We start from the raw sequence: 24629 nt of genomic DNA on the forward strand, positions 1-24629 counted from the left end.
GAATTTAATCCTTTTGATCGAGGTAGAGGATTGTGGAAATTTAATAATTCATTATTGTATGATCCAGAATATATAAAGATTGTTAAAGAAAAAATAGTAGAAGTTAAAAAACAATATGTAATTTATGATATAGATAGAATTGAAGACATGAATAATGAAGATCTCCATTTTAATATTAATAGTCACTTATTTCTTGAGACAATGTTGATGGAAATTAGAGGTAAAACTATATCTTATTCAAGTTATAAGAAAAAGGTAAAAGAAAAACAAGAGAAAGATCTTAGAAATGAAATTCTTATTTTGGAAGAAAAGGTAGATGAAGGTTCAATACAGATTTTGGAAAATAAAAAATGTGAATTAGAAAATATAAGAAAAGAAAAAATTAAAGGGAAGATAATTCGATCAAGAATACAATGGGTAGAAGAGGGTGAAAAACCTACTAGCTATTTTTGTGGGCTAGAATCAAAAAATTTTACAAATAAGATAATACCAAAAGTAGAAAAAGAAAATGGAGATGTAATTTCAAAACAAAAAGATATTTTAAAAGAAGTAAAATCTTTTTATGAAAATTTGTACAAGAATAAAGACAAGTCAAAGGGAGATAAATTCAGTAAACTTAAAGAAGGATTGAAAGATATAAAATTAAAAAAACTAACTGATGATGAGAAAAAAAATCTTGAAGGTGAAATAACAATTGAGGAAGCTGGTTTGATATTGAAAAATATGAAAAATAATAAAACACCAGGATCTGATGGTTTCTCCACAGAGTTCTTTAAATTTTTTTGGAAAGATTTGAAAATTTTTGTTGTAAACTCCTTGAACTACAGTACTGAGATTGGTGAACTATCTGTTACGCAAAAACAAGGAATCATTACATGCCTGCCGAAGGGAAATAAGCCTAGACATTTCTTAAAAAATTGGCGACCTATATCTTTATTAAATACAGTATATAAAATTGGCTCTGGAGTTATAGCAAAACGCTTTAAAACAGTTTTAGATAAACTGATAGATTTCGATCAAACTGGATTTATTAGTGGGAGATATATTGGAGAAAATCTTCGTTTAATTTATGATATTATGCAATTTACTGAGGAAAAAGATATTCCAGGACTTTTGCTGCTCATAGATTTCGAAAAGGCATTTGATTCGATTTCTTGGGAATTTTTAACCAGTGTCTTGAAGGTGTTCAATTTTGGAGAATCAATAATTAATTGGGTTAAAGTTTTTTATAACAATATCAAATCAGCTGTAAACCAGGGAGGACATCTATCAGAATTTTTTTCTATAGAACGAGGCTGTAGACAAGGGGATCCCTTGTCGCCTTATATTTTTATTCTCTGTGCTGAGATATTAGCATTAAAAATACGAAATAATGATAAGATAAATGGTATTACAATTACGCAAGTTGAGCACAAACTTTCACAATTTGCTGATGACACATCTCTTATTTTAGATGGTAAAGAAGAATCTTTGAATGAAGCATTAAATGAATTAGATTGGTTTGGAAATATATCTGGTTTAAATATTAATTTTTCTAAAACACAAGTTATTTGGATAGGAAATAAAAAGTATAGTAATGAGGTATTATGCCAAAATAGAAACCTTACATGGGGAGAAACATGTTTTAAAGTACTAGGTATAAGCTTTGATGTTAATCTTGATAGAATTGTAAAAATTAATTATGATGAAAAAATTGTACAAATTAAATGTGTAATAAGACAATGGTCAAAACGAAATCTTACTGTTATTGGTAGAATTACTGTAGTAAAGACATTGATATTGCCTATTTTAAATCATTTGTTTATATCCTTACCAAATCCAAGTGATGATATTTTAAAAAATGTTATTCAACTTATGTACAATTTTATATGGAGTTCACCAATTGATAGAATTAAGAGAGATGTTTTACAAAATGATATTGAAGATGGTGGACTCAAAATGATAAATCTTAGTGCATTTATTTTAGCACTGAAGTGTACATGGATAAGGAGATTATTTAAAACAGACAACAAATGGCAGAATGTTTTTTTGTCAAATGTTCATGTAGAACTTGAAAAATTTTATGGTTGTGGAAGTGTTTATATCCAAAAATTACAGCAACATATCAAAAATAAATTTTGGCAAGATGTTCTGAAAGCATGGCAACTTCTTAGAGAAAAAGATGAATATGACAGTTGGGAATGCTTTCTTGCTAGTCCAATCTGGCTTAACAATAATATAAAGGTAGCAAATAAACCTATTTTTTATAAAGATTGGTTTGAAAATGGTATAAGATTTATAAATGATATTGTAAATGAAGATGGGACCTTTTTCTCTCATCAAAAGATAGAAGAAATGTATCAGATAAATGTGAATTTCATGAGTTATAATAGTATTATATCTGCTATACATCAAGCATCAAAATCATTTGTGGGAAAAAATCACAAATTAGAACTACCTTTAATTCCATCTGCTATTAAAAGACTTGTTAAAAGTTCAAAAGGATCTAAAGATATGTATATTGTTTTGAATAAAAATGGAAGTGTTCCCACTAGTCAGTTAAGATGGACTGAAATTTTTGGCTTTGATCAAAATCATTGGAAAAAAATTTATAAACTGCCATTTGTTGTCACAAATAATACTAAGTTACAGTGGCTACAGTTTAGATTCAATCATCGAATCTTAGCTACAAACAAATTTCTTCATAAAATTAAGATTTATGATAATCCAAATTGTACATTTTGTAATAGAGAAATTGAAACATTAGAACATTTATTTTGGGAATGTGAACATACACAATTATTATTAGAACAGATTGAAAATTGGTTTTTAACCAATGGAATTAGTGTACTTTTTACAAAAGAAGTTTTTTTGTTTGGTAACACTGCAAAAATATCAAAAGGCAATGCAGAAAATACTCTTTTTCTTACCATAAAGCAATATATTTATAATTCCAGATGTTTTAAAAAAAAACTGACAATAAACTCAGTAAAAGAAAAGATAAAATATGTGTATGCAATGGACAAAAATATTGCTATGAAAAACAAATGTGAACATCAGTTTCTCAGAGAATGGAACGCTTTTGATATATTACTTAGCATGCTTAGTTAAGTACAAAAATGTATATACATGTTATTAATGAAAATGCTGTATTTACTATACTAAAATAGAATTTAATTTTTAGATGAATTATATTGAAAACTCACCACACTATTCTCTCTCACTCTCTTTCTCTTTCTATCTCTCTCTCTCCGGTGTTCAAACTGCTTTACTCTTTATCTTATATTTGTATATTTAAAAAAAAAAAAAAAAAATTGCTTCCTAATAGAAAGATGTATTGATTAGATAATATCTATAGATTTATATATTATATATTGCTATTATATTTGTATATATTATGTTGTAAATTGGAAGTTATAAATAATAAAAATAAAAAAAAAAAGCATCTAAATGTATATACAAAAAATCTCAAGACTTAAATAGCAATTATAGGAAATGTTTGTACAAAGAGCAACTAATTCACATGATAAGCAAAAACCACATGAATGACTATAGAAAATATGAAGCAATTTATGACTGTTTAAGAAGTAGAGTATTTCCTGTTGTAAGAGAAAGCATCAACTTGAAGGTACTATTTAAATTAAACGTCAACTGTCAGTGCTGAAACAATGCCGTAGAAATTCTGGAGAGAAGGAATATGCCAAAACATAAAGAATGATTTTTCTCAGGGACAGATTTTCGTTATTAAAGACATAATTACATGTTTTACATTTGAACTGAATAAATTTCAGCTAAGACCAAACAATAGATATATGTTCTATTGTGATTCACAAATATTTCAATTAAAATTATAAAACACCTTCTATTTTTAGCAATTTAAAATGATTTTTTGATAGTACTATTCAAGGTAAAACATAGATAAAGTGGTATGAATGACATTACTTGTTCACACGTACCTTTAAATCAAATTGAATTCGAATCGAATGCGAATCAAATTTGCTTATTGCGTTCACACACTCTTCTTTTTTAATTTGAATTGATTCGAATTGGCTAAATCGCTTATCCAATTCGCATTAGAAATGCCTTTTTGTTAATAAGAATTATTAGTTTGGACAGTAAAGCGAATTAGACGCACATTGCAATTCAAATTAGAATTTACGTTTGGACATAAAACGTTTCAAATGCGAATTAAACTAATTCAAATAAGTTAATGCAAATCGAAGTTCGAATAAAGTGTGAACACAGCATCAATGAAACAGGGATATGAACAAATTCAAAGACAAAATGAAGTACGTTGAAGTTGCAAACAAATATTCATTCTTTACTGTCTTTTTAGTAAAATAAATATGTGTAGTTTCATTCTTGAAGACGGCATACAATAATAACATATGCATGTAAAGATTTTAACCACACACATGGAAAAATTACTTAATAAAAAAAAAATCATATACAAATGTTCTTTAAACAATATTATAAGTACTAGCGAAATAATTTAGCCGGATTTACTTAAACGTATACTATACTTGAGCCCTTGCACACATGGAGAACACATACCAACTTAATATTGAATTATGGGAAATGACTTAATAAAACAAAAAAACTATCAGGCCGAACTTATTAGACAGGCATAAATTTGCACTTGGCGAAACAAACTGGAAAAAGATTTAAAACATTACACAGATTTGAGACCTTATCTTTTTTAATGGACACAGATTTGTGAATGACGTCACGATTGATAATCGGAGACAGATTTGAGGCCTTATCATTTTTTATGGACATAGATTAGCGATTGACGTCACGATGGGGCATAGATTTGAGAAACAGACACAGATTTGAGGCCAGACACATATCTGAGGTTTACATATTTAGATAGTTACTGGGTATTTTTTCTCACCTTTAACTTTGGAATTCTATTAATTGTTTTAAGTGGTCGAAGAACTCTAAACACTCTCAGTGATTTGATTGTATTCAAATTTTTCCCTGCACTTTCACTACAAAGAAATTAAAGAATATTATTTCATTATTTTATCAAATAGAATGATTTCTGTCTCTGTAACATATTCTGTCTACTGATTCACTGTCCTGAAAGATAGCCCAGTTAATAAGGAATATGCCATGACATCTTTTAGAACAGTAGAACTATCAATAATAATATGCAAATTGTCTATTTAAATGAAACACTTTTGTACAATTAAGGGTATAAGAAGGGGAAACATTACTTCTCTTTACAATCATATACCAAATCTAAACTGCACTAAAGTTGAAAAGTAAAAAAGCCTAAAATTCAGAGTTTTTCCTGAAATATAATAGAATACTATTACTAAAAAATATACATCTATATACATCATGTAGCTAATGAAATAGAAACTATATCATAATAGTTCAGAAAAAAAAACAATACTGCAATTTACTTATATACTCAATTTTATTCTATAATACCTAAGAAAGTAAAAATAGGAATTTTTTTACCTTAACATCTTGTGAAGTTGGTAGAAAAGGGATTATAAATAAAACTCAGGCAACATTTGTAGACAATTTAAAAACATAGTGGATAGATTGAGGATTTTTGATCAATCAATTCCATGCAAAACCATGTGCTGTCTTAAAGAGTGCAAAATGCAAGCAAAAGGTTGAAGAAAGAAATTAAACATGCTTCAAATAGAGTCCATGGTTTATTTAACATTATTTCTATTTTTTTAGTTTTCAATGTAAAGGTTGAGGATTAAACTTGATTTATGTTTTTATGATGTTTAATTCAAATCAATAACTGCATATTATCTGTTTAAAAGAATAACAAAAGTTCTCATAATATCCAGGCCATATAAACTTAAATGATAGTCATATATTTCTATTTCTATAATACAGATGGTATTGAAACAATAAATATATAGCTGTCATTAGAAATTTGACTGAAAAAGTCAACTAAGACCAAAAAAAAGCTGAAGTAAACTACTGTAGAGTGCACATTTTTAACAGGACTTTACTTCATTAAATTTTTTAGCTATCTTAAACTAGTGTGACTAAACATAGTGTCAAAAAAACAAATTAACAAAAAATAATGCAAGAATGAGAACAAAATAATTGATGGTTGTTTATTCATTAAAGGGTTCCTAGTAACAAAGAAACAACGGTCATAGTATAGAGTTTCTAAAGTAAATATGTTACCGAAAAATTGACTTTAAAACAATTCTGTCAATCTAAAGCCTCGGTCACACCTTACCGGATAGCACGAACGGACGACTAACAGATGAAAATAAAAGTTGTCCACTGACAAACAAAATTGTTATCCCTTGGGAGTCCCTTGATGTACTGACCGAATAAAACGGATGTGTAACAAATGCATAACGGACACACAACGGATATGCAAGGTACGAGAAATGAAAACATACCGGACAGCAGGGATGTCAACATATATCCAACGGACGAGTACCGCATAAATTCTAACGGAAGCGCACTGGATAAAACGGATTAACAAGATATATATGAAAAAATTAAAGGCGACAATAATAATACATGTAGTTCTCATAAATATTCAAAATGCTTCTGTGTAACTGGCTTTGGTTTGTTCTTCAAAATGCCGCCAAAGGGCAGTGTCTGGCCTGAAAAAGAGCTGCTTGATTGTGAAGACGTGTCCTTTCTCTAAGATCGATGATGAATAATAGGAATTCACGAACCTTAAGAAATCTGACATACCAATAATTGGCATTGTGACGCGAAATTTTCAATTGGCAGTTATCCGTTTCAGATCCATTCATCATCCGTTTTATCCGTTATACGTCTGGTAGAAGTCCGTTTCTCATTCGTTCAACATCCGTTTTATCTGTTAAACGTCCGGTAGAAGTTCGTTGGTGAATTTATCTTCCAGACCTCCAACGGATGTATAACGGACACTAAACGGATACAAAACAAAAACGAATAGGACAAGTATCGTACAAAACGGACGCCTGCCGGACGTTCAACGGACATTTCATCCGTTGGACGTCCGTTCGAAGTTTTGAACATGCTTAAAAATTTCCACTGGACAGAACGGACGTTGACGGATAAAACGTTCGCTAAACGGACATGCAACAGATATGGACGGACGACTAACGGATAAGAACGAACGTCTAACGGACATGAACGGATTGAAAAAAAGTTATCCGTTAGGCATCTGTTCGAGCTATCCGTTAAGGTGTGACCGAGGCTTTACAAGAAGTACTGTAATAGATCAAAATATGTCAATAAGAAAAACTGGAAACATCTGAATGTCTTATTCTGCTTAAATATCACATCAAATTAGAAAGTACCTAAAGATATTTCCTAAAATTGAACTGCATTTTTTTTTTTTAAAATGAACATTCCCTGTTGTCTATAAAATCAAATAATTAAATGTATTGGTTGACTATAAAATAATGTGACAACCATCATAAATAAGTTGTACTGAAAAATATCTGAGCAATCATAACAATACAGACCTGTGTTAACATAATGGATTTTGATTTTAATCATTTCCTCTTAATCACAAATCAGCTTGCAAATTAAGTATTACAAAATCTTTATACATGTATTCAATTAACACATTTTCTTTGGAAGAACTTTAAACTTTATTTTATTCCCAATTCTTTCTGAAAACTCATGTCAAAATTTCCACTAGACAACATAAAAATCTAACAAAACCAAATTTGGAGCTAAAAAAAATCTCATTTCCAATGCATTCAGTGTGGTTAACAATAAGTGGTAAGAAATATTCAAACTTGCCTGCCTTTTCTGCACAAAATCATAAAACTCGGTTAAAACAAATAAATATATAGAAGATAAACATTCTACTTGTCAGCTGAAAACTTTAATCAATTAAATCAACCCTTATATTAAAGAAATATTATAATCAACAACAAGATGGTACAGACACAAAAATGTAAGATGAAACTAAATCATTATGGTCAAGTGCTAACCCCCCTACATCTTCTGGACAACTTTTAATCATCCTCTTCCCTTCACAAAACTTGATGATTGCTGGCTTTAACTTAATTCCAATAAAAATGTTCAATATACAAAGAAAACATTTTTTCCACAAAGGAATTTATGAGAAAACAAGAATGTGTCCATAGTACATGGATGCCCCACTCACACTATCATTTTACATGTTCAGTGGACTGTGAAATTGCGGTCAATACTTTAATTTGGCATTAAAATTAGAAAGATCATATCATAGGGAATATGTGTACTAAGTTTCAAGTTGATTAGACTTCAATGTCATCAAAAACTACCTCAACCATAAACTTTAACCAAAACTTTAACCTGAACCTTGCACTATCTTTTTCTTTGTTCAGTGGACCTTGTAATTGGGGTCAAAACTTTAATTTGGCATTAAAATTGGAAAGATCATATCATGGGGAACATGTGTACTAAGTTTCAAGTTGATTGGACTTCAACTACATCAAAAACTACCTTGACCAAAAACTTTAACCTGAAGCAGGACAAACAGATGCACAGACCAACGAATGAACGGAGGCACAGACCAGAAAACATAATGCCCCTCTACTAACGTAGGTGGGGCATGAAAAAAGTTATCTTTAAAACTTATTTACAAATAAAGCTTTAAATCAAACTGTAAAGAGTGACTTTTAAACTGATCATAAATCATGTCATAATGTATAACACCCTCACTGAAAAAACACTCACTGCAATTCAGTGATGTTTGAAGTAGTGTAATTGTACAAATACACAATATATGGTGACCTATAGTTGTTAATTTCTGCCTGGTGAAGAATTGTCTCATTGGCAATCATACCACATCTTCTTTTTGATATGTTTTATAATTTAAGAAAAAAATTATCTGACTGTAATATGTTGACTGTTTCATTAGCTGATATCTCCTTTTACTAATAACTATATATATTTTTTTACTATTAAATCTTTCCACAATAGATAATGATAGCAATGAAATCAATGGACTGAAAACATATTTATAGTGTGTATTAATTACATTTGTCTGCTTGGAAACTGAAATCAATGAATTACACAGTATCTAGTGTGTATAGATCAGCTAGGAACATGACAAGTAAATAAACAGTTAATTTTCTAGTAAAAATACAAATTCTTGTATTAACAATCACACAAAGTGTGGTTGTTGTCTCATTGATGTATACACAACATATGATAGCTACCTCGTATAAACTTTTATAAAAAAATCTTCAAACTATTGTAATATAATAAAAACTTAAATTGTATTTGAAATGTGCTTTTAGCTGCAGTTTGCATCAATGTGAATAAAATCTGTTACCAGTTGCTGCAATTTAATGTCATTTCAGATGAAGACCTGAGGAAATATCATTTGACTTAACCCTTTAACCCCCAATCATGCCTGTAGGCATGATGGGGACAACCATTCTTTGATGGCCCGTTTGACCCTCCATACCTTTTTTGAACTGCCCCACCTGAACTGCCATGATAGTAGGGACTTTAATCAAGCAGTTCATGGTCCATAAACTCTTCTCAGACGTCTGTTTATGAAAATATGGCACTTTGAAAGACGTTTAAGAGTTCAAAATCGGAAAAACGTGAAAATTAGCCAAAATCAGGTGGATGTGGGCATCTTTTGATGGCCACAACGTAACTGTTAGTCATTGTAGGTATAAACTATTTTCGTAAATACATGAATAGATGGTATAGGAACACGAAGAGGTATAATATGGCCAATAGGAAACTAGTCTGTAAAATCTAGGTCACCGTTTTGTCCAAAATCCGTAAATTAAAGACATTTAGGCAGACCTGACTTGACAATAATAATTCGCCAGCAAAACACTTAAGTCCCATATACTCCCAGTTAGCATGAATGGACTGCAGTAACTATAGGGTAAGACTTGAATGACAAAGAAACAGTCTGGTCAATGTTCACCTCTCAAGGCCGTTTGAAAATAGACCGAAAATGACCATTTTTCAGTGGGGGTGGGTTCAAACCCTGGAGAAAATCTACCACCTCCCACCCCACCCCCAACCCATATCATCCGCCACCAAATCTCAATATATAGTTTAATAGATGAGCATCAGTTACAGCATCAAGAGTCTGCTAATTTGCATACAATTTGCATATGATTGCTAATTTTCGAAAATGCCTGATTTTCCAGGAATCTCTTGGGGGCGAATGAGTTAACAAAATGGCAAATATAAAGTGTTTTAGTTAAAACTTCTATCTTTTCTTCATTTTTTTTTAAAGTATGGGGGTGGGGGATTTGCTGAACACATGAAAATGGATCTTGTGCTACATCAACATTTCAGTAATTGTTGAAATTCAAAAACAAAATTTCTTTGGATCAGGACTTATATAAGATTTTCTCAGATCTTCATTTGATAAACAAGGGAAAATAGGTGCTGATAGTGGCTTCTTACCAACTACAAACTAATCTTAAAGTACAGACAAGTTGCACCCTACTTCAACTACAATTGCAAAATATTAGACAGAAAATTCACATTGAAAATGTATTATTCAAATTGTGTACTAATTCCAAACTAACTATTTGTAAGGAATATTGGATTAACAGCTTTTGTTTAGGCTTATATAACAAGGATTGAGGCATGGACAAAAAGCAGAGGTAATGCACTGATATATCAACATCCAGTTAAACAATTAATGTTTTAAATTACATATTAGGTTAGTGTGGTTTCAGGAAGTTTACAACCACATCTATTTGACAAAATGGTACTACCATATATCATTTAACTAAAAAGTAGAAATATATAATGATAATTGGTAATGGTTCCTGGATGAAGAATACAGTGATCACTCTTCATAAAACCAATCACACTACCTTCCCCTATTTAGTACTCACGTGTTGAACATACTAAATACACAGTTAAATATTTATACTTGTTGAACATACTAAATACACAGTTAAATATTTATACTTGTTGAACATACTAAATAGAGTTATTTTTTTTTTTTTTTAATAAAATACAGCGACTATCCTTAAAAAGAACATTTAAAGTATATAGTCATAAATAAAATGCAGTATTCATTTAGATGATATATATATACGGGAATCATCTATAGATCAGTCATTGCCTGATACTTTATCCTATCGATTTGAGATAGCATAGGTAGCGGCAAATTTAACCAGTTTGAAATTTCAGAAATTGTTAAAAGGTAATCTGAATTTTCAATTTGTCTGTGCGTTTTACAAGGGTTTGGTTATTGTTGTCGTGAATTTGAATGTAAGTAGTTACCTGAATTTGTAAAATAATTTCAACGAACGTGAAGATGGTTGGATGAGTTGAATAAAACTGATCATTGTAATGGCTATGAAAAGACTCTGTCTGACCTATTGTCTAAGTAAATTTGATAAAATTAATTTTACATTTATTTTAACAATATTATGTATTTTTTTTTAAAGTTAAAGATTTATTTTTCATATGTTTTTGTACAAATCTGCGCAAATGTAGTAACTTTTTAACAGGTAAATTTTGCGTAAACGTAGATTTTGTTCGTGCAAATGTAATGTGCTGATCCCTAGTCAAGACAAATATGCACAGAAAATTGAAATGAGCAATAATAAAAAATGTTTAAAATAAACTGTTGATAAAGAAATTGCCTGTCAGCAAAAAATGCCAAAAAAAAACTAAGGATTTTCATGGAACCCTGTTGCTCGCCTGCTATTGCTGCGGTCAGTGTAGTAATGACTTTAAAAGTGAGTTCATTATATATACCTCCATTTTTACCTGTATTATATATCAGTATAACTTTAAAAAGAATCTTAAAATATATTAACTTTTTTAATGCTATTTCTTGGTCTTGAAGATTAGCTTCTGTCAAAGTTAAAAATAATCAATAAAGGTTTAAAATTTATCATGTCAAAAACAATTAATCCCAGACTGTCTGTAAATTTTTACTGTAAAAAAAAGTCCATCTATCAGAGAAATTCTGAAAATGAAAAAACATATTTTCAAAAGTTTGTTTCAAGCGTTATCTCTTAATCATAAAATAAGGTGAATGTTAACTGTAAAACTAAAGTCCTCTGGTGAAACAAAACACCATAAGTTCTTTTTTCTTATGGTCTTCTTATTTTGGTTAGGATGAAAGTGACAAATAAGAAGATTAACATGAAAACATGCAGACAAACAATTATTATAAAATATTATTCATTTTACATTAATGAAGAATTTATCTCAGTATAAAACAACATCTAGTTTTGGCATTGCAATATACTCACCCACTAAAGAATGGTCAAAATTAAAAAATTATTCCCAATTAAGAAATCATTCAAATTTACAGTTCCATTCTAAATTATTCAATTTTCTTATCAGTTTTTTTTTGTTTCTGGAGGTGTAATGATAAGTTTTTATTGGCCACATTTGTGCACCAAAATTAGGATTTTTTTTAATTTATCACCACTATAAAGTCACAGTCAAAAGAAGTTGAATTGCACGAGGTTATATGTAAAATTGTTACTGCTAATCAATAGCAATGTATATAACTACTTGATATGCTTGTTTTAATAATAAGCATGAATATGGCACATGGAAAACAATTATACGATAAATTGTAAACATGTTTAGTAGTGGAGATATAACTAAATTGTGAAGTAAAGAAATTAAACACTATTATATATTGAAGTATGTTACCCCATAATTACTCTAAATATACAACTAAACTCAGCTTCTAAACATCAACTCCATGTAAATCATATTTTCATATAACTACTATAAAAGCCCAATTAATCTATGTTGGTGTTTATAAGTAAGATAAACTTACGTGAAAAAGAAAGCAACAAGAGCACAGATAACAACAGAGGCATCTAAGATATTCCACAGATCTCTACAGTAAGCTCCAGGATGTAGGATGATACCCATGTCAATTATCTGTAATATAAGTACATAAATGGATCAAAAACTCTACTGACAGAAGTATACAACATACAATCATATGATGTATATCTAAAGCGTGGACAGACACAGTAACCTGCTGTCGTTGTAAAAAGATTCTATCTATCTCAGAAAGTAAACTAAAGGTATGTACAAACTCCTTTATGACATAAAGAAGTAGAAATTCCCAACATATTTATCTGTTTTTCTATAATTCAGAAAGAGTTATATTAACTTGAACAATCCCATGCAAAGATTTAAACACTAGAGTGGGTTGCCCATATTTGCCATGGACACATTTTTGCCGTTTTGCTATTTTTTCTGTTAAATTTGTGTGCCTTTATCAGGTATTTGCCATAATAGATGGTATGATCTCTCAAGCTTATTCAGGTAATAACAAACAACAATTTTTATAATATAACAGGATAATGAGGATGGTCATATCATACATTGCGGCGAAAATATGTCCCCCATGGTACAGGAACAACTTGATTTCCTCTTGAGTTTGCATTCATTTTTAGAATAATTAACCAATGTTTTGAAGTTTTTTTCATATAGTAAAATTTCTGAAACCTACATTAAAAGTTCCAGATATTCAAATGTAGGTTGGATGTAAGTGGAAATGAACTAATTATGCGGCTAATATGGTTCACTCACTCTACATGTACATTAAATAGTATAAAATTGATTTTTTTTTATATGGACCTTTATGGTTTTTAGGGACTTTCACAGCATATTCAAGAGAGAAAAATAAAACAGCTCACTACTGACTGATGACAGTCAAGGGATTTGATAGGTTTACATGCCCTTTGGTCGAGAACACTATAAACAGAATGTTTTAGTTTAATGTCCTTTGCTAAAACCGATAAATGGATGTCTTCATGTGTATAAAAGCATACTTTGCATAGACTAACCTTTAGTATCATTTCTATTGTGAAAACCACTGTAAACACATAATCAAAATAATTTAAAATTTTGTTTCGGAAGGCATCTTCTTTCACAGGCTCTTCTGTTGCCAAGGCAATACTACTGGCACAAATAACAATCATGATAAATAAGTCAAAATATCGAAGGTTGACTACAAAATGGCAGAAGCGACGAACTCTGAAAAAAAAATAATTAAGAATTAAATTACTAATTTTTCTTAAATAAGATACATTTGTACAAGGTTTTATAGGAAATTCAATTTCATTTCAATTTTGAAAGTAAATGTTTGTTAGTTTCCATTATTGACATTGTATTGAATTTCGTTTATAACAAGACAAAGATGTTTGGAACAATTTAGTTTGCTCTATCTGTTAAAAGGTTTTACTCTGTATTACTTCAGAGTTCAATGTAAAGATGTAGATGAGCGAGATTGTGTGAGTGATTAGCAATAGATGTATTTACACATGTATGCAAATATGTCCACCATTACGTAAAATCACACAGGTTCCAGTAAACTTTGACATCATAATTCAAAACTTTTGACGTCACAATTAAAAAGTGATTGTTGCATGATGTCAAAGATGATTCTGAGTAGATCTAAGGTCATTCGGAGGCAAAATACAGTTAAATACCAAAAGTGGAAATATAATGTTATATGTTATTCAGGTCTCAGACAGGGTATATACTGTGACATTCCCGGCTTAGAGTTTATATCCCCTGAGCCGAAGGCGAAGGGGATATAAGCCCTAAGCCGGGAATGTCACAGTATATACCCTTTCTGAGACCTGAATTACACATATATTACGGATTACCCCTGACTTAATGTTATTTTCCAGTGCAGGTATTTGTTGACAACACATATATATTGAAAAACCCAACCTGATATGTTCGGCATACGTGAAGGATTTTCTAATTTGCTGTGAACATAATTTTATCGTGTATGTAATAATTTATAATAACACTTTTAACATCAAATTAAAGTATTAAAAGTGTTAATTGCGTGATTTTGTATCAAAAATGTATTATTGACTGAAGCACGTCATTATTTTCCCTCTGTGAACCTCTGACAGTCTGATAGCTTATGACTACGTCACACAGTAACCAGTGTTATGATGACGTTTTTGAGGTTCCAATTGGGGATAAAAACGTCGTATATACCCCGGCAGTTTCCTGAATATATACTGACATCTCTGTGTTGTTATCCAATCACAAACCTCGACACATTTGTAATCCGTAATATATGAGTTTAGTACTTACGGATTAGTTGGACCAAATATAAACATGGAACTGTAAGGAAGCATTGGTTTAGGAACACCAAAACCTCCTTCTTGCTGTTTCTTTTCTATTTCAGCCATACCCAAGCTGCTATTGTCTGAAAACAAAATAAAATATGTATAATCAATATAATTGATCTACTTTTTTTCTAAAACACTCACATTGGAAATATGTAATATTAATAATAATTAGTGTCTACACTTTTAATAAAATGATCGGTATGGAATAGTTTAAACAAAACAACTTCCATAAAACTTGGCTTAAAAATTATTCCAGAAAAGAGTATCTGAAAGTTTCATAAGATATTTTTTAAGATGGGGGTAAAATTATTAGAACATTTTTTTTGGAAATGCATATATAAAGCAGATTCACTTTAAACAGTTAAAATATATATTGTTTTCTTGGTCCCTGAAGCAAGTTTTTTAGCCATTGGTTATTTTTTTCATTAGAAACAAACAGGTTTAATTTATTTGTTCTTAGCATCTGTAAAGTAACAAAAATGTGTCCATAGTAAATGGATGCCCCATTATGAAGCATAATAAAAGACTGTTTCATTGATTTACATTATACAAGAAATAGAGAATGGTAACAAATTTATATTGAAAAAATAAATATGGAAAAATTCTAAGTGCTCTGCAACCAAGTGCATGTTTGTTTGTGAAAAAGGTTTAAATCGTTTAATAGCAGATTCTCAAAAGTCACTTACATTAAACAAATAAAACAAGAGATTGTTTTGAAATGCAGATTACAAAGTTCCTGCTTAACATACACCCTCTTCGGCAAAGTTTTTTGTCAGTGGGTAAGATATTTAAGTGACGATATTACTTTTCCTAAATGACCCTTGGGAGGAACTTGCCTTTAACATGTAGGACTAGTTTTATCTTCCTTACTGCACATCCTCTTGTAAAGTTGTACAACTGTGTTAAGTTTCATCAATTACAAACCAACCATTTAGGAGGAGTTGTCATTACAAGAGACTATTATCACATATTGTAATATTGAAGTAAAAGTGAGCTTGATTTACTCCCCTTTGACATATAGAACCAGGATTGTATTCCTTTATCTACAGTGCTTAATCATAAGTAGTTGTCATGTACTATTATTTTATATATATACCATATATAGTAGTAAATACATATAAATTGTATATGTAATCTGATCAATAGTAATCATGCAGTATCACAATACTTTTTGGGAACAACAACATAATTTATCATGAATACATAGCAGAAAATTGTAAATGATGAAAACTTATGATCCATCATCCCCAAGAAGTGTTCTTCAACTGTTCAAAGTTTCATCAACATTCATTTGGCTATTAATGAGAAGTTGGGCTTACATTAGGCAGATGAGTGGGATTCCTATATACCCCCATGAACTATGTTTAAGGCATAAAATGTCTCTCCCTAACTTCAATTAAAAGATTTGAATATAAGAGCAAAACTTTCCCAAGAATTAATGAAAATGTGTTTGTAAGCTTGTGGAAATATTTAACATGAAAAAACACAGTGCAAAATCCTACATATATAAAAGTGAGTGACCATGAGGTGATCTAACCTGCTTTCTTATGATTCTTATCAGCTGAAAACATTAAAACAAAATTTATAAAAATCACATTAAGTCAAGTTACAAAAGTTTACATTTTTTGTCATTCATTCCCTTCATTGATCATTCAATCTGTATTATCATAGATACGTCTTTGAAAACTTTATTTGGGAATTAACTTAATATGAAAATAAATTTCATTAAAAGGGGATATGTTAGAACATAGATTAATAATAGAGAGGCTCATAATATATAAATAACACATATTATAACCACAGCCAACCTTAGCTTTGCCTTTTGTGCAATTGCCAGAATAATGTACAATTGTTATACAGCAGTTGACTTGATTGAATAGTTCATACTTTTATGAAAATTATAAATAGAGAACCATTTTTCTGCACCTCTCCTGATTTTTTAAACGAAACAACTTCTAAAATATGAAGAACAAGAATGTGTCCCCAGTACACGGATGCCCCACTCGCACTATCATTTCCTTTGTTTAGTGGACCGTGAAATTGGGGTCAAAACTCTTATTTGGCATTAAAATTAGAAAATTCATATTATAAGGAGCATGTGTACTAAGTTTCAAGTTGATTGGACTTCATCAAAAACTACCTTGACCAAAAACTTTAACCTGAAGTGGGACGAACAGACAAACGGACAGATGGACGAACAGACAGACCAGAAAACATAATGCCCCTCTACTATCATAGATGGGGCATAAAAAGACAGTATCTAATTGTTTAACTTGCATATTTTACATAGTAACAAATAAACAGATACAATGCATTGATTGAATCAGATTCCTTATTTTAAGTGTAGTCAAATCGTACTTTTGCCTAACCGGTTACCCGGATAATCGTTCGACCGAGTAACCGGTTAACTGGTAGTTTAAGTTGATGTTTGAAGGCCTTATCTAAATATATATATATGAAGATGTGGTATGAGTGTCACTGTGACAACCTTCCATCCAAGTCATGATACATTTACGTTTTTATAATACGATGAATTGAAGTTTGTCCTTTGGTATTATAAGGCTTGTCTGTGAAGATTCCTAGGGAAGTTTGACTTTTAATAACCAACTACACTGTATCAGCTATGGCGTTTGTACTAACTTCAGATTGTAAAATAAAAAAAAATTCTTGATCTCGTAGAATTTAATATGTCTGAAACCGACGATTCTTTCATTTTCTCTTGTTGTCTCCGAAAATAATGTGGAGTGTTTCAATTTGAAAGGATTAAGCCTGTTACTCAAACTATCAAGTATACATTGATTACATTCACATTGGTTTGCATTTCACAACTTTTGAGTTATCATTTCGTTTCAAGTTTGACAAATCCTTGCACGACGGAGATTGCACATTCAGATGTAGGTCTACACAATGTTAGATCAAAAATGAAATAATGGAAGTAATAAAATATTAAAATTTAATCGTATTACTGATTTAAAGTTACTGTTAAAAAATCATGTATACTAATTATGTTTCCTTAAGATCTTGCCTCGAGCTGAGAGACAAGTTCTTATTAAATTTTAGATTTTTGGATTAACAATAGCAATCAATATACTGGATCACTGATCTGTTAAATTAATTACCACGACGACAATTTCTAAAGAAAACATGACTATTTAATGATTACAATTCAAATTGATATCAAATCTATCAAAATTTTAAAAAAGTCTGGTTAACCAGTTAGCATTTTTGGTATTCGGTATTGGGTCGTTCAAACGGTTAACCATTGACAATACTACTTATTTTGATGAACTTTATTATGGCCAATCCCAGAAATAACAATCCTAATGATTCTCACCAGAGTTAGGACTATCTTTATCTGTTCTGGTCTGTTGTGTATCTACGTTGACTGCTACAGTTTTCTTATCGACCAGATTGTTTTGATTTATAATATTCTCTTGTGTTTTGCTAAAACAGATACTGCAAATGAAATATTTACCCAGATGGGTGAAAAATGTGATAATATAACATGAATATATGAATATAAATAATGTGTACATTAAATCAGTAATTTGTTAAGTGAATTTTTTTTGTGTTTCATTTAATTTTGTGTATTGTAATATTATAATGGTTCTTTATATTTTCCCTCACTACATCCTTCCAGATATACAGAAATTTTATTCTATGGTCTATACAAAGTACAAGGATCTTATATATGTGTGCTTTTCACTATTACCTCAGACGAACAACAAACTATATTTTATGAACCTTAAGGTTGGGACACACTATTGAACTGAACATAAACAAACTAATCAGCTAAAGAGTTTCAGATTATTGGCCTGTTGTATAAGTCAGAAATATAAGCTTTTAGACATTATCAATAACTGAAATATTTTCTAAAATTTTCTAGGAAAACAACCTTCCTAAAACGTTTTGTCTCATTCTTTCCAAAGGGTATATACCTCAAAAATATTTGATCGGTGATGATATTTTAACTTTCCAATATTTGACATATAAATCATTAAACTCTGATGAGAAATACAGATATCAGAATGATGGAAGTTTTTACCTTGACTGGCTATTCAGTCCTTGATGTACACTGTTGTTTCCTATAATAGTTTTATTTCCAAGGGGCATAACTCTCAACAAATAATCTATTGGTGATTTATTGAAGATTTAAAACTTCGATAAAAATTTTATTACACTTCAAAGAGAATAAAGATTAATAGTCACTTACAATATTGATTTTTATTATCATTTATATTTCCCAAGGATATAACTCCCCCTCAAAATCATCAATCAGACTTAATTGTGCAACTCCGCCACCCTATTGATGTATTGATAACTTTTGACATATGTCAGACAGACATCAGAATTTGCATAGCCAATACTTCGCTTAGCAGCAAGGGACCAACAAATGCATATAGGTGTTAACCTTATATCAAATGTGATGTAAAACTTTTATATTTGTATGTATGTATGTGGTGTCAATATTTTTCTTTTTTCAATTTGCACATTTTCAAAAAATGTGAAAAACTCTTTAGTTTTGTTGTTCATTTGTACCTGCACCAAGTCATGAATATGACAGACAAAACACCAAGAGTTTTAATGATATCCATAAAAAGATCTGTTTCAAAATTGTACAGAAAGCATAAACATTGATTTAAAGAACAACACATTTGTTCACTCATAACAATAACTAGAGCTGTCTTTCTTGGATTGTGTTTATAACATTACATATTTTTCGAGGCCTTTATTTTATGATAAATAAATAATGTGATTGATACTTACTATGGAAAGTTTCCTGTTTTATCTGGCTCGTTATTCTGTGGAGATGGGGGACAGATGTTGATCCCAGGCATCCCCCCTCCGTTACCATTTTCTGCAGCTAACATTTCATCCTGCTGAAGTTTCAATATCTGGATAAAACAATGAAAATTCAAATGAATAAAGTGGTTATCTGGTTAATCATTTTCAAATTAACAATACATTTCAATAATTGGGTAGTTATACATTGAAAGAAATATTATATGTTTTTTATTCACAATATCATGCTACAAAATTATCAAATTACTCCACATCAAACATGCTTACTAAACAAATAAAGGGAGAACATGTGTATTCTAATGAAGTTCTTAAAAATAAATGTCACTTTCATTTGGACATTCCATAGTAATCATTGACTGGGTATTAAAGTCATGAATTTTAAGATGAATAAGTTATTTCCTTCAACATGATTAAAATTATTGTTTTAAACATCATAGACACTTAGACAGATAAGAACACTGCACATTGAATGTGAATTAATTGAAAATGTCAGCAAGTTTTGCTACACAAAGAAGTAGTACTTGATTTTTTGCATGTTTATAAAAAATCTAAAATAAATATATTGGCATCAGTTCATCAGATAAAGTTTTGATTCAATTTTCCTTCTCAGTGAATAATCTAGAGCTACATTAATATAAAGGCTTAAATGTGAACTACTAAACAAATTTAACAGAATTTAACCAGATACAAAATTGAAAGAAATTTGACATTTTCTTCTTGTTATCTGCAAGATTCAGATGCAATTTATATTTTACTGTTACCCTGAAATAGTAGTGAACAGAGAACCAGTGATGTGATTAATGATAAGAAAAGGGAGGTAACCTTCTGTTTTGATGAATCGCTATATTGTCCAGCAATGCCTTGTTTCATTTCCTCTTTAAGCTGTAACAAAAATAAGCAGAACATGCATAGGCAACTCAGTTCAAATGAGCAAAAGACAATATAAATATAAATAAAAAGCAAAACATTCAGGTTAATATGGATAAAAGTATAAAAAATTCAAACACAATACAATATCAAAGGTTTAGGGATATCTGTTGACAATATGTATACATAATTTTCAAATCCAAGAAGAGTGAATGTCTCCATTCAGTTTGTTTAGTTTCTTTAGATAATTGCAAATATTTGGAAACTGACCAATCAGATTAAACAAAGCCTCTTGCAGCAATGTGTTTTTTTTTCATTTTGGGGATTTCATACAAGCTTTAAATACATTATTTCAAGAGAGCTTGATTCAATGTGGCCCTTTAGTTTCAAAGCAGATAAAAATGTGATATATATAAAGTATCAGATGAGAGGATTCTAAGTAATCTGTTTCATGCATGTAGCAGATCAATCACATATGACTTGTTCAAGTTATTTCAAAAGCAACCAATTAAGAGCAATAAATCAATAAATAGCAAATTACTGTTCAAAATGTAAGCAAAAAATAGCAATCATGTACATACAAAAAAAAATTGCAATACTTTCAACCAATGTAAACTGAAGTATGCATGGATGAAGCCAAAACAAATTTATTGATGGCAAATTTTGGTCAACTTGTTGCAATATATATAAATTTCTATGAAGATAAATGTAGGTAAGGCCTTAATTTCCATTTAAAATTAAATGGGAGGTTATATGGCTGAGAGGATACCCTTTATCCCAGATCTCACATTTCTAATTGAGGCTATCCTTTTCAGCAGTCTAGGGGCACCTTTCTTATTCCATGCCATATGCCTGGACGCCTATTTAACACAAAATTGCAAAAGTATTTACAGGGACATCTTTAAAAGGAAAGGTACATGTGAAACTCAAACTGTTTGTATCCATATAAAACGCATACTATCCATTCAGGGGACAACCATTTGATATTCTGTGGGGGAGAGAGAGGTATGGCTAGGAGGATTTTGCTGATTGACATATATATTTTTATCTGTTGCTACATGTGCTATGCTTGCTCATTTTTATTTCCATCAATTTTTCCTTTTGAACATACATATTTCCTGATGCTATGGGCAAATTAATCTTTCAGCTATTCAGGGACGAATACTCATTTTTTAATCCTCCTGGCCTTACCTGGAAAATCAAATGGTTGTTCCCTTATCTTTGTTGACAATATCAAATGCTCACATAATGAATAAGAATCAAAATTGGTATGAAAAAGATGATCACATGATAATTACTAATTTATACTTCATTCAAACAAATCATAAAATAGCTAATGAAAAAATCAACACATAATTCATTTGCATATGGAGCTAAGTGTATTTAACGGATTTTCTGAAGTGAAAATGAGACTATATGGTATCACTACAGCCAAAATGAATTCCATCATCATACCATAGCTTTAGCATCCTCTTCATCTTCTTCAGCAGCTGTTAGTTCTTGAGCATTGGCTAAGTTATCAACCGCAATAGCCAAGAATACATTCAGTAGGGTGTCTGGATTATGGTTAAGGAAATAAAATATCTTTACGTTACTACTAAGAAAGAAAAAAAAACATGTTCATATAAAATGCTTTTCTCATTGTTGAAGGCAGTAGTGTTGCCTATAATTGCATACATTCACTTGAATTGAAATTTGATGGATAGTGGTCTCATTGGCAATTGTACCACATTGCCTTATTTTTATAAAACAATGAATTATAACTGTATGAATTGTGATATTACTGATATTGTTGATATTTGTTATCTAGATCATCAAAACCATGTGATAGCTTTTCTCTACAGGACAAGGCTTTAGTTATCCCTTTCTTCATTTTGTGTTAAGGATACAGTTACCAAACAATACTAGAACTATAAAGTATGTTGAGTATAACATTCCATATCCCTGAATTCCACCTCTTGATCTTATACCATTGTACATCACTTCATTCCAATCTTCTCCAGTCAATATCTGTAATGAAAAGAACATGGGCAATAATGTTATTATGATATAGCTTTTGATGACACAGTTCTTGAACTTGTACATGTCCCAGATAATAATCATATGAATTAAGACCCTGGTTAGGCTAAACAAATTAATTTCCACTGCAATAAACTCTGTTCAGTTTTAATTGGTGAGATCAATTGCTATCAATCTTAATTAGATGTAATGAACATTTAAATCAGTTGTGTTTTGTACCATTTTAATAATGCAAGCGTTATTTGTGTAAATAGCTTAAGACTTGGAGTCAAAGTGATCAGTTTTAATAAGGAGGACACAATCCATTGTGATATATTAAAATGGGAACAGATGAAGAAATTAAGATTGATCGCAATCAACTTTTTAAAGTGAACTTGCTTTTAAATGACGGAACTCGTTTGAATATAACTCAATCTATCTTACATGTCTTCATGTGAATATGGTATATTATGAATAATAAAAAAAGCTGCACCATGAGTGCGGTGCATGATATGCCCGTCCCAAAGAATAAAGTTCAATAACTTCTCAATGTCATATCAGAAATTCAAGAAAAATTAAAGGGAGGTTATTTCAAAAGATATTAACCAGTCACCTAAGTTTCATGATAACTGCTCAAAGTACTATACTAAAACTGGAAAATCCCCCTTTTTTATGAATAAAATCACATAATTCCTTAACATTAAGTCTAAAATTTATAAAAATCAAGAGAGCTTACATCAATAAACTTATCAAAGATACCAGGACTAAATTTTGTATATACGCCAGACGCGCGTTTCGTCTACAAAAGACTCATCAGTGACGCTCAAATCCAAAAAAGTTAAAAAGGCCAAATAGATATAAACAATTCACCAAAGTTTCATGAAAACTGCTGAAAGCATTTTTGAGTTATTAAAAACAGGAACACCCCCCCCCCCCCCCCCCTTTAATGAATCAAACTCCATAACATGAAAACGTAAAATCTAAAATTTATTAAAAGCTCATGTCAATAGATATAAACAATTCACCCAAATTTTTTGCAAATTGGTGAAGGTGTTTTTGTGTTATTGTCCAAAAACTAGAAAATCTCCCTTTTTTAATGCAAGAAACCACAAAACTCAGAAACTTGAAATCCAAAATTTATAAAAAATGAAATGGAGCTCAAGTCTATAGATATAAACTATTCATCAAAGTTTCATGCAAATAGGTTTAAGCCTTTTATAGCTATTGTTGGACATGTAAATGGGCATATAAAAAGGAGTAAATGTTAATAAAGCTATTGGGAATCACTCTGAATGTAACAAATTGTATATACCTGAAACACTGTTAATAAAGCTGTGGGGAATGTATCAAAATGTTTATACCTGAAACACTGTTAATAAAGCTATGGGGAATGTATCAAAATGTTTATACCTGAAACACTGTTAATAAAGCTATGGGGAATGTATCAAAATGTGCTGCAGGTCTTCCTTCAGGGAAATTCATCCTAAAAAATATATAAAATTAGTTATAGAAGATTTTTATTTATAATATAATTTGATAACATTAATATTCCAGAGGCATCAAAATGCACAAGCCAGGTTGCAATTTTTATAGAGTTGTAGTAGAAAAATCCTGTTTTGGGTCTGTTGTTTTCCTTTTTAAAAGACTGAAGAAAAGTCGGATGACAATCTATGTGAATTACTAAAACTTAAAATCTTAAATATAAAAGTTAATGCTCAGAGCCCTGCTACATTCTTAACGTGACAGGCAAAAGTCATGAGTCTGTTTAGTGGTTGTAGTTGGTCATATTTGTTTTTGGTTTATTGTGTTATTATAAATCAGGTCACTGGTTCTGTTGTTTAAATTGTTTCACATTTTGTGACATCAGGGCCTTTCAAAGCATGCTATACAATATGGTTTTTGCTCCTTATTTAAGGCCTATAT

At 30.4% G+C, this 24629-nt stretch overlaps 1 protein-coding gene across 18 annotated transcripts in view; it reads right to left on the minus strand.

Moving 5' to 3' along the window:
• LOC143064717 (voltage-dependent calcium channel type A subunit alpha-1-like) overlaps window positions 1-24629 on the minus strand; it is a 206669-nt gene that overhangs the window by 49196 nt on the left and 132844 nt on the right. For 13 of the 18 annotated variants that reach the window (XM_076237765.1, XM_076237760.1, XM_076237753.1 and 10 more), the window contains 11 exons: window positions 24117-24189; window positions 22598-22718; window positions 22164-22264; window positions 20664-20723; window positions 19806-19933; window positions 18373-18494; window positions 16576-16599; window positions 15001-15115; window positions 13731-13920; window positions 12707-12813; window positions 4874-4970 (listed from right to left, as the gene is read on the minus strand). In XM_076237765.1, coding sequence (XP_076093880.1) covers window positions 4874-4970; window positions 12707-12813; window positions 13731-13920; window positions 15001-15115; window positions 16576-16599; window positions 18373-18494; window positions 19806-19933; window positions 20664-20723; window positions 22164-22264; window positions 22598-22718; window positions 24117-24189 — 1138 coding nt within the window. The remainder of the gene's footprint in view (window positions 1-4873; window positions 4971-12706; window positions 12814-13730; window positions 13921-15000; window positions 15116-16575; window positions 16600-18372; window positions 18495-19805; window positions 19934-20663; window positions 20724-22163; window positions 22265-22597; window positions 22719-24116; window positions 24190-24629) is intronic. The other 5 variants (XM_076237752.1, XM_076237762.1, XM_076237761.1 and 2 more) reach the window with 5 other exon arrangements.

The sequence above is a fragment of the Mytilus galloprovincialis genome, chromosome 2 (assembly GCF_965363235.1).
Source record: "Mytilus galloprovincialis chromosome 2, xbMytGall1.hap1.1, whole genome shotgun sequence".
Classification (NCBI taxonomy): Eukaryota; Metazoa; Mollusca; class Bivalvia; order Mytilida; family Mytilidae; genus Mytilus; species Mytilus galloprovincialis.